The sequence below is a fragment of the Orbicella faveolata genome, unplaced genomic scaffold (genome assembly GCF_042242905.1).
Source record: "Orbicella faveolata isolate gen_17 unplaced genomic scaffold, um_ofav_v1 contig_2, whole genome shotgun sequence".
NCBI lineage: Eukaryota > Metazoa > Cnidaria > Anthozoa > Scleractinia > Merulinidae > Orbicella > Orbicella faveolata.
Genome location: NW_028301547.1, coordinates 23006322 through 23018478, shown reverse-complemented (window position 1 = coordinate 23018478; position 12157 = coordinate 23006322). Strand labels below are relative to the sequence as shown.

Sequence of the window (12157 nt, the reverse complement as noted above, 5' to 3'; positions counted from 1 at the left end):
GGTGTTTGAAGTGGAGTGGGTGTGTCGCCATAGTTCGTGTGTGGGGGGGAGTGGGGGGGGGGGGCAGGGGATGGAGGTTAGAGAGGGTTTGCTCATTTAACGATGAAGCCAGTGTATACCATTTGAAGCTGGGTGAAAACGGAAGTGATCGTCAAGGGTATTACCTATGGTTGGCCATTCGTTTCAAAATTACGACATGGTATACGCGGGTTTTTCTGCCGCGTATACTTGTTTACATACGTTACGTATGGGCTTTAAGCTCATATATACGACCGTTTAGATCGCGTATATACGCATTTTTAAAGGGCCACATATTTGCGTAAATTCAAGCGCGGGGATATGCGAAATAAATGCCCAAATATACGCGTCCTACAAGGACCCATATACACGCGTGCTAAAATGCGCGTATATGCGGGTCTCGTAAATTACGTTGTATATGCCAGCACGAAATGTGCCTTTTTAAGAGAATGGCTGTTCGTGTATGATAGCCATGAAAATTACTTTAACTGAAAATCGTCAATATGGCGGTAGTGGTGAAATGGCTTGTCTTAGTCTATCTGCTATTTAATGTTTGTTACTGCAGCTCCCACAGTGAATGAACTTCTAGAAACAGTTATGCGTCTTTTGCATGACTTTTCAAGATTCTATCCTCACGCTAATCGTAACATGGCAGAGTACTTGATCGTTTGTCGTGAAGTTGCTGTGGATTCTGTTCACCGTTTAGAACAGAGGTGCCTAAGCGAATGCTGAATGAATTCTGCCTCTCGAATTGCTGGTGAGACAAATTCAATACTTACTACATAGATGGGAAATGTTTGCCGTTCAGTTTTGAACTTGAGTAATCTCAAACTCCACAAAGCATAAGCAGTGGAAAACAGTTTTAGAGAGAAAAATTTATATTTGGGTTAACTTTTAATCCTGGGTTAGCGTTAACCGGCTTTCGAACAACCCGGCCCTGATGATTCGAGAAATAAGACTGACGTGAGTTTTCCAATTCTGGTATTAGTATCATGCTGGGTCATTTGCGAAGTAGAAACATCTATGTTCAGCGTCAACGTTTAAGGGAAAGTTTTTTTCGAACTGACCCAGCAGGGTCTGATTTGAGGTGGTTCAATAACATCACAAGGCGTGTTGACAGCGTCAGGGGACCTAATTCTCTCTGCCACATTGATGGACTACACTGCCTTATCAGTTGGAGGTTTGTAATACATGGTGGCTTTGACAGGGTTTTTAGACTTTAAGTTGTACAACAAACAATTCTGCTGCGACTGGGCTCGCTCTCTTCTTAGCTGCTGTGCAAAGTTATGGATTGCCCTCTAGAGTGTGTTCAGACGAAGGGGATGAAAATTTAGAGGTAGGAAGAGCTATGCTATGGCGCAGGGGATTTAATAGGGGAAGCAACAATTCTGAGTTGTCTGTACACAACCAGTGAATTGAGCGTCTCTGGAGAGAAGTCTTTATTGAAGTCGGTCAGTTCTACTACACTCTATTCTACCAGATGGAAGAAAATGGCATCCTGGAATCGACCAGCATAATCGATCTGTTCTGTTTGTATTACATATTTCTTTCCAGAATTAACAACCAGTTAAACCTCCTAATTGAGGCGTGGAATAACCATGCTGTACGTACAACCAATATGGGTGAACGCGGTGATTTTACAAGATATATGTAACACTGGAAATATTAGCTGTCAGGGACACATTTGATGATAACACCCAACCAGATGAATTATTTTGTGAAGACCCAATAGGACTTACACTAAAATCACATTCTGTTTCCTAAAACTCCCCTTGAGGTATTGATATATCATCATGATAGGCTGGACGACCCACTCTTCCATTAGAAGCTGATACAGTTGGCAAAGCCCTAATGAGAACACGCTGAGGTGCATGAAACTGCTCTTAATGCAAGCATTTCCCATCTAAGTAGTAAATATTGCATTTGTCTCACCAGCGATTCTAGAGGCCGTATCCTCTCGGCACTCGCCTTGGTACCTCTGTCCAATGAGTCAACTAAAGGATTAGCCTGCGTAGCTTGGAGGTTTAGCAATTTTTTAAGCAATTTGAGCGCGAGCGCACAAAGCGACAAAACCGCGAAAACGAGCAGGAGCCCCCCAGGCTCCTCGTGGCTACGCCGCATTTGGCGTTCGTTATCGCGGCTTCGTCGCTTTCTTAGTGTTAGGATAAAATCTTGAACAGTCATTCAAAAGACGCATAACTGTTTCTAGAAGTTCAGTCACTGGGGGAGCTGCAGTAACAAACATTGAATAGCAGATAGACCAAGACAAGCCATTTCACCACTGCCGCCATATTTACGATTTCTAGTTAAAGTAATTTTCATTGCTATGATACACGAACAGCCATTCTCATAAAAGGCACATTTCGCACTGGCATATACAACGTAATTTACGAGACCCGCATATACGCGCATTTTAGCACGCGTATATATGCATCCTTGTAGGACGCGTATATTTGGGCATTTATTTCGCATATCCCCGCGCTTGAATTTACGCAAATATGTGGCCCTTTAAAAATGCGTATATACGCGATCTAAACGGTCGTATATATGAGCTTAAAGCCCATACGTAACGTATGTAAACAAGTATACGCGGCAGAAAAACCCGCGTATACCATGTCGTAATTTTGAAACGAATGGCCAACCATAATTACCATGTTAAATCTCGTCCATTGTGCGGTGACTAGGAAACAAATCATATTTTGCTGACTTTTTGAAAGCCCACTTCCACGACGAAAAGTACGTCTTAAAAATTTTTCCTCTCTCGCGTTTTTGATCATGAGCAAAAGGCCCGAAACGTCAGCTTCACAAACCCGCTACGCCTGTCATTCGTGGCTTAATTTGAAAACGTCTCGAGAAGAACCACATCAATTCATAAGCTGTGCAAAACTGAAATCCAAGACCTATTAGTAGTTCACAAACACGATTTTCTTCTGCCGTCAAGGTCCTAGTCAGACGGATATCTCAGTTGGTCAGGGCCATACGTCGAGGCCTCCCTCCCTCCTCCCCGTGGGTCCTATCCCGGACCACTTGATTTGCTGTTAGCTTGGACTTGCCGTACGCACCGTGATATTATTAATTGCTGGTTTACACTGTCACTATCACACACCATCAAAATAAAAATCGTAACCACTCAATAAATTGAATCAAGAATCTGGGATATGATCGGATGATTGATATTTAAACAACCTCACCAAGACTTAGTATTGTGCGGTTTTTCATTCGCGTGTTTAATATTCGGAAAAGTGTTTCACCCAAATTCATAAAGCTTTGTGTATAGGAAAGCCACCGTAAAGCCAAAAACATCCGTCATTGAGTTTTGCCAGGAGCCATAATCAGGGAATTGAAGCGAAAAATATTTCCCTCTAGAGTTCGGACCCATTGAGAGTAATAATTCTTCTAGTGTAAGATCCGTTCAGTTAGCAAAAACTTGAGTGATAACTGTAGTCACGGCGCCACAATTTTGTTTTGTTTTGACGTTTTTTGTCCATTGTTTTCCGTTTTTCATTATTCCGTGTTATTTGTTATTGTAATTAGTTTCGTCAGTTATGTTCGGTTACGTAACGTTTCATATTTTCGTGTACATTTTTTCATCTGTTGTTTCTATTGTTTGGTGTAGCTTCTTCTGCCGTTAGTTTTCTAGTTGCCGTTGTCATTATGTTTTAGTCGTCGTGGTCGCCACACAAATCTTGTAAGTTTCGTTATTTTCCGTTTTTTTTGCCGTTTTATTTGTATTTCGTTTTGGTTTTCTGTTCTGTATATTTAGCCTGTTTATGTGCGTTTGTTTTCAGCGAATCGCCAGTAAAAGTGCGGATCTCTTAGTTCTGTGGATTTCGATTACAATAACTCCTCCCACACGACAGCCTTCACGGGCCAGCATTTTAATGTCACGCAACGCATAAAATTCAAACGTCCAAATGAGGAACCCCGTCGAGCGTAAACGTTGCAAAACGTCAAGTCATTGGAGGTTCTTTTATCTGATGCATCTGATGAAACTAAAACTTACTTCAGAAGGATTGCCAACGATGATGACGTCACATTGAACCGGCCATAGCTGTCCGCTAGAGCTCATTACCCGGTGTCCGTAATGAGTACCCACGGTTCGAATAAGCACCTGCCATTACAAAGAGGGTTTAAATTAGTTGAAACATTTTAAATATGGTTGTAACGAAATTAAATGCAATCGACGAGGTTAGACTATCAGAAAAAATGGAATTGGACTTCAACCCTCCCTCCCTCCCTCTTCCCCTCCTCGCTCCCACCCCCCGGCCGGGCCGCTTTTAGCCGGCCCGCGTTTTTCCCGCCACCCGGAAACGAGGCTGGTACAGCGGCGTTCTTTGACAGCAATTCTTCGGAAATTTTTTGTTTGCTTCCGACTCAGTAGTAAGTTATTGGCCACAAATTGCCAGTTATGTATTTTCTTGTTTGTCAAAATGTTCTCGCTGTCGTTGTTGCCCTCCTAGTGATACTCATTAGCTGGTATTTATGGAGGAGAACTTCCGAAGGTTCAAGTTCGAACTCTGGAGAAGAACCAACCGCTTCGGGTTTTGAGAAAATAGAGTCGCCGACAGCTGAGCAGAAGGTAAGCAAAGTCAACATCCATCGCTCTTAGCGCTGTTGTCCTCTTCAGTTTATTTGAAATTTAGATAATATGATTTACTCGCCTTATCGTAGTCTTATTTCTATCATATTTTTGAGAAATTCTGACGACACCGTTTGGACAATCGATAAACCGAAAGAGAACGGTTTTAAAAATGTCAATCTTGTTTTGTGCTCTTTGCTGGGTTTGCTTGATCGACATATAAGTCATACAGGATTGGTTTTTCTTGGTGGTTTCCGATGTAAGATAATGGAAAAATGATGTTACATGCAGATCTTGTCTTTCGATTACGTGTGGGTTGTTAGAACATGAAAGGACCAACGTTAATTTAGCTGATATTTCCATCCGGCCACACTTAGCTTGTGAATTTTTTAAAGAATGATATTTTAATTCGTATTTGTTAAACCAAAGATCGACTAGAACAGATGTCATATTTCTTTCATAAAATTGAATTGTTTAATCCGAAGCAAGTGTTAAATTCGTTTTCCTCGTCCGTGATTTGTACATGAATACATCGATAAATTAAAAAGATTAAGCATGTATTTTCCTATTAGCATATTTTAATGAACCCTGTTAGCTAAACACCTGAACCAACTCTACATACATGAAAAGCTGTAGCTGCTTAGCGGTTTTTTTTTTCAAAGGTGAAGCTTCAGTAGTCGTCAGGCAATTGAATATGTGAAATATCATATACCTGAACTGCTGGAGAAAAATGTACTGCATCCAGGATTTGTACAGAGTCTGGAATTCTTGCAAAAAGTAAGCTTATGGAAATCTGCAATCTAGTTTCCAGAGTACAGCTGTTTTAGAAAAGGTTGTCCTACGAAAGTGAAAAAGCGTACAGGACAATGTTGAAGGGTATTATGGGTAATGGTGACCAATGGTTGCTTGATTGAGGCTAAAGGCATTTCACCATGACAGAGGGACACAGCACAACACGTATATTTTTGCTTTTCTTCCTGAAGCACTGTTAACATCAAACAAGGAATGCCAAACTATTACTACCCATAATTGACATAATATCAATCGGCATTGTCGCATTTGCATTTACGCTTGTGTGGGACAACCTTTGTTGAAACAGCTGTATACACAGTTCCAGAAAATATAGTTTTAAGGTGCAGGAAGATTGGAAAAATGTCTGGAGTTTTCTTGATTGATAATTTCATACTTGCAAACAAAATTCTTTGCCAGCTTATCATGCGATCATACCCTCCCTTCCGATACTTAGAGATTGCAAAAAATAAAAATGCAGGTTATTGCCAGTTATAGTCAAATTTTGTCCTAGCCAAAATGTTCAATCCAGAGACTTGAGAACTCTCTCCACCCTGTCCCAGAGTCAAGTTATTCTTATTACATTGCTACTGTGCATTTGAAGTGCATCTTAGTTGTATTTTAAATGTGCTTGTTTTTTTCCTAGCCTGAAAAAAAACAACAAACAATGGTTTGGTAAAAGTGTGGGAAAAGTATTGAATTTCCTTTGCAGAAACATGTATGAATCTGGTTCCTGAAAACAGCCCAGCTTTGCTGAAGTGTACCACCATGTTGATATAAATATTACTGTTTCTCTAAATTTTGGCAATGCACTAGTGTTAGAAGATCAACCTCATATAAGTTTTATGTCTTGAGTAGAAGATAGTAGAAGTCACAGAAATCGCTAAGTTACAGAAACTTACCCTTACTAAATTGGTTTTACTTGATCTCCAATATGCTTATAAAGAGTGATGTGTGCTTTTCCACTGGCTGAGGAACGAAAGAAGGGTGAAATGTTTTTTCTCACACGTGGCTCGGAGTCTGAGTACAAGCGTGTGGGGGCTTTTCAGGTCACATGGCTCGTGTAAAGTTCAGTTTTTGTTTTGCCATCTGTCATTGCCTGACATGCCCCACCCACTCACCCACCCATGACATATTTTTAGAATGTTTTAAGTTGAAGTGAAACAGTACTATTTTCTAGCCGTTTTTTTGTGTTATTGTGAGACAGCTATGATGTTATGTTAATCAAGGTCAGGCTGCATGGTTCAGCTTGGCATGGCTCCCAGTGGTGTGTGGGAAGTTGCCCTTTTCATGTTGCTGTCAAAAAAAGTGAAAAGACACAATAAAAAGATGTGGCTTTCTCAAAATTAAAAATGGATTATCGCTGTTGTAAATTATCGCCCTTTCTCTGTTAGTTTCTGTCGGCTGTCACGCATGGTGTCACCTGTCCACAAAACCCCTTGGAAGGCCTCCATTATGAAAGCAACTTTACACCTGTAGGGAAATAAAGCCTTAAGTAATCATGTTTGAATCCTCTTCAAGCCTGATTTTTTTTCCTGGTTTTGTTTTTGCAGCTGCCTTAGTACCTTTCAAAACAAGTCTTACTGTGATGATCTTTCATGTAGTATACAGTTTGTTGTGCTGCTCCAGTTTGAAAATGATATAATTTATATATTGCCAAAAATATGTAGGTTGATCTCTTGCTAAAATTGTCACATAGGTGGAGTAATTTCTCCCATCAGCGCACGCATTAACAAAACAAAAGTTACACACAGTCAATATAAGTGTACATGTAAGAGGAATTTCATGCAACCAGGAAGGCAAAGTTAAAGGTTAAAGTCAGTGACAATAACTACATGCACACATGCACCACAGCTTAGTATTCTGACCAATTGACATTAGAATTTGGATTTGTAAAGGCAGTGTCCAGTTCCTACCAGAGAAATAGATTTTATTTGCCATTGTACTTACCTTCTCAGATTTGGTCATTTCACTTTGTTCTGTTTTGTTTTGTTTTGGACATACAAATTTACATTTTGGCATGAAGAGTCATTGCTCTGCAGATTAAACCTTCTGTCTCTAAGTTTACATTATTCTTGCCTTTGTCTTCATGGAGGCTTATACTGGGGTATTCATGTGATGCGTGATTACATGTAGCCTATTGTATTTTTCGTGAAACGTGAATTTAGGAAATTGTTCTTTGTGATCCTTGACCTGAAGGTTTTCGTGACCCATGAAGAACTTGAATTATTGACCGATATTTATGATTTCACCACTCTGTTCTACGTGATTTTGAGAGACTAGTTCTCCAAATGGTTGGAGTCATCTATCGAGAACTCGTGACTTAGACATGCGATTTGCAATATGGAGCCTTGACTTAGCCTTTCATGATTTTGCTTTTTCAAACACTCTTTCTAGGATAAGAACAGGTTATTAAAAAGAGTATCTTGCTTCCTTATTTTTGAGACTTTGGAAAATAATTTTTTTTTATCTGTGTGATCCTCTATTTTTTCCCATTTGTGAACCGTGCTATGTGCCCCCCCTCCCCATTTCTGTTTCTCTCTAGTGACATAAGTATCACATGTGGTTTGAGCTGTTGTTGTTTTTTTTTGAAAAACACCAGTTTGAGTTTTATTTTCTCACCACAATCTGAAGCAGGGGACATGCATCTGAACATTTTGATACCAAGAACAGAGTTGCTAAAAGCAGCCATCTGCCAGCAATAATCACCGTCTACTTTATGATCACTTCTGGCCCAATCCTCCGCCCAGGGGCAAGGAACTGACAACTTTATGATCGCAGCTAACTACTTTGTTGGGCTATCCCTGTGATTCGCTAGGGAAAAAAGATGGTGAAATCAGTCATCTAAAAGCTGCCTACTGCAAAACGTTGCAACAAACCTGCAAAAACAGATTTAAACAAACAATGAAAATAAACATGGCACAACCCAGCTGACAACTTTTTTCTTGTTTTCTTGCTGTCATATTAGAATGATGATGATGAGACAGTAACATTTGAAGAGGCAACCAACTTTCTGCAAGGTGCAGGCCTTATAAAGTCGAAAGACATCAGGTACCTTCAAGAAGGTGAAAGAGAAGACATTATAAGAGAGAGTAGTGATCAGCCTCTATCGGAGAAGGAACAGAGGCAAAAGATCAAAGAAATGGCAGTGAAAGAGGCTTCTAACATCCAGACCCTATACAAGTCATCTCGACTGGGTATCAAAGAAGTTGAAAGCCAAATGACTGAGGAGGAACTGGATCAAGAAAGAGAGTGAGTAAAAGGTTCTTTTAATGTCTTTCAATAACTCACAAACTCTGAAATTCAGAATCCAGATCATGATGGTATTTTACACTACCATCAATCCTGATTATGATAACAACAAAATACATCCTTGGAAGAAAGCTAACAGAATGGATCAAAATTGAGTACAACCCACCTATGTGCTCTTTTGCACCTGCAGAACTAGTTTTAGACTTCCTCGTATCCTGAGATGTCAGGATAGCATGTTGAGAATACATGTATATTGTTTTTGATAGCAGTAGATTCTACCTGTACCTGGCATACTTATAATAATAAAATGGGTCATTGTGCAATTTAGGGTTAGGGTTAGTGAAAGACACCTCATTTGTTGTTTCTCCTCTCATTGAAGGATGCAGAGGAAACAGCTTGAGGAAATTTTCAAGCTTCTGGAGACTGATAAGGACAAGTATGGTGTAACAACAATGGATGATCTTCAAGCCCAAATGAAGTTATACACAAGATAGTATTATTAAAACTACTGTTAAACTAAAGCCAAAAGGCTGGTTGCATTAGCTGCTAATGGATATAATTATTATGGCTCTTTCTTGTAGCTATTCACCACCAGTAAATATACAGTCACCAGCCAAGCAGAAGTTATCTTCTGACTGAAGACTTTTTGTTTTCCGTTTTGGACCAAACTTGAAGAAAAGATTAATTTAAGATTGATTTAAAATTCCCAACTCTAAAGTGAGTTGGGAATGTAAACCAACATGTGTACTGAAAATATAAAGTAATTTAAGCCTTCCTTTGGTACTTCTTCCTTTTATACTTTTTTTACTATAATGCAAAATGTGACTTCTGAGCCACAGTTGAAGATGTTGCATTTCATTTGAAAATTGGTAATTTTCCTTCAATGGCCAATAATTTTGTCCAAGAAAAATAACATTAATATTTGTAATATCTTTTAAATTTAATAGTTGTCTTATTTATTTAACTTACTACCACATGTTAATACAGGTGATGGTCTAACATAGATAATATTTAAGACTGTACATAAAATTTGCATCTTGAAAAAAGTATGATGCCATGGCTTCTTCTACATTTCAGTAATATATATATTTAGATACTTGCCTTTATGCATGATGTAGAGGTTTAACATTTTTTTGATCCCAAGCTGCTTGTAAAACAGTTTTTACTCATGTTATATTTGAGTTGGAATGTATAATTTATCTTAACAGTACTGCCCAAAGGTAACGTGGGAGCCTTTGAATCACAAAAGATAAAGGACAAGAGAGAGGAGAAACACGAGGCAACAACTTGATAACAAAGGCAAAATGCAATGATGAATAACACATTTCAAAGGGTTTAGGCAAAAATGCACCAACCCGTTGGGGAGTTTAAAACATGTTTGATAGTTTTGCTTATCTGCGAGTGGTACTGTACTGTTACAAATTAACTCTTAATGATGGCTTCTTTATTATGTTATGCTTGTTGCATTGCTAAAATATGTACATAATAGTTACCATCACCTTGATGGTAGACTGTTCACAGCCTTCAATTTTCTTGTATTTTTTTTTTTTTTTTTTTTTTTGTTCATTGAGTGTGTGCATAGAATCACAAGAGAACTGAACGCCAGCCCAAAACAGGAGACTTGACGGGGTAGGGGTTGGGGACTGCGATTGCGCTCACAATTTCCTTCGCGTGCTATGAAAAATGGAGAGGCTGTGAACAGTCTACCTTGATTCTCTTTTTGACATCATTCTGTTAGTTACCTACAATTCCCAACCAATAGAAGAACCAACAATAACAATGAAAGCATGATCTACAACATTTGTAACTCTTCTGTACCCAGTCTAGTTTTTTATCAGCCATGCAGAATAAGCATGAGTATGTCAAAAGGAACAAATATTTATTGTTGATTTATTAAATTAAATGCAACTTACCTCAGTGTTATATGTTGGGCAATGTTGGGTTAATAATGGTGATAGGACTGAGGTGAGTCCAATTCAGACTGTTACCAGACCCATCAGAAGCTGTGTCTACTGTCCTGATATCCTGTGACATCAAGTCACTGACCTGGCGTGGCCTCGGTATTGTGCTCACTTGGCTGTATTTGGGTATGGTAAATACCTAATTATACCTTTTTGATATGTTTCAGCAGCATTTCAGGCTTGTTTGGTCTCACCATGGGTATTTGGGCTTGACTATGTCTTGCCAAAATACGAACCATGGCTCAACCAAACTGACCTGATATGCCGCCGAAGCATAGCAAAAAGATATGATTACGTATAATAGCTATACAAAGTCATGTGATGAACACAATTGGACAACCTCACAACAGAAGTCCAAATTGTTAATATTGAGTATAATGAAATGCAGTTTTGGATGACCCATAGGTCTATTACAAATTGGTTTGTAAGCAATATTCTAGAACTTTGGCATACTAATTAACTTTTGAATGCTGAACTTATGAAATGATTTGAAAAAAGTAGATTTGAATTACATAAATTTATGTTTGATACGTGATGTTCATAATATTGTTGACATCATTAAAAGTACAAACTTTTAGATCTTTTAAGTCTGTATTTCGCTCAGCATTTATTGTTTCCTTTGTTTATTATTAAATAGAGATTTTACTTGATATCAACTCCTTTCCTCAATCATATTGATCTACCCAATGCGGTTTTGTTACCTCTTAGGGCATTTGGCCTCAAAAGGTCCCCAGTAGGAGCTTTTGTAGTACCTTTCAGGGTATTGACCCAAAATATGACAGGAGATATTTGAAAATCAACTGATTATTAATTTTCTCTCAGAATCGTTACCTCTTAGGGGTTGAAATAAATTTCAAGTCATGCCCACAAAACAGGATCTTGGTACCTCTTAGGGGGTTCTTTTCAAAACTTCCGACAAGCACCCCCGTCCGTTGTTAAGCTACCCCACATTACTTCCACAGTTGAATGCCTAATATGATCCTAAAGTGGGTCATTTGAGAACCAGTTTTAGCTTGGATGAGGGGAATTTGATCAACCGAAGAGCCCCCAAAAGCACAGTAAAAGTAGACAAAAATAATGCACAGGGAATATTGGCAAATAAGTATTTGTTAAAGTAATAAATGCATCCCAAATTGTTATTTCTATAGATTTTCACATCCACATTGTTTTAAGGCAAAATGAAAAATGGGTGTCCTGTACATTTATGATCATTTGGGTCAAAGGAGTACCATTCTCTGAGTTGTTTAAAATTTGGAGAGAGACTTTTCCATGTAAAAATTATGAGGTTTCTTCTTGGAAATTTGAAAAGAACCCCTGAAAAGTATTAAGGTATCTGAATCTTGATTTTGTGGGCATGACTTCCACTGTAAATTCATTTTTACCCTTAAAAGTGAACATTTTTTTTGCCCAGTGCAAATGTTACCAGAATGACTCTAAGGGCAGTCAGATTTTAGCACCTGTTGCAGTCAGCAATCATGAAGGTATGACAAGCACCTCGTAATTTTTGTTTGGCTTTCCCACAGGACAAAAAGAAGCCCTGGATAATGTCCACATGAAT

The 12157-nt window shown here is 38.8% G+C and overlaps 1 protein-coding gene and 1 pseudogene across 1 annotated transcript; both read left to right on the top strand.

The window, feature by feature from the left end:
* Window positions 1–67: 67 nt before the first annotated feature.
* LOC149112518 (uncharacterized) lies at window positions 68–3250 on the top strand (annotated as a pseudogene).
* A 1092-nt stretch (window positions 3251–4342) lies between these two features.
* Window positions 4343–11186, top strand: LOC110054904 (uncharacterized). The gene is made up of 3 exons (XM_020761276.2): window positions 4343–4597; window positions 8355–8638; window positions 9018–11186. Exons 1-3 carry the CDS (start codon window positions 4427–4429, stop codon window positions 9130–9132), a joined length of 570 nt encoding a protein of 189 aa, XP_020616935.2. The 5' UTR covers window positions 4343–4426; the 3' UTR covers window positions 9133–11186.
* The last annotated feature ends 971 nt before the right edge of the window (window positions 11187–12157 follow it).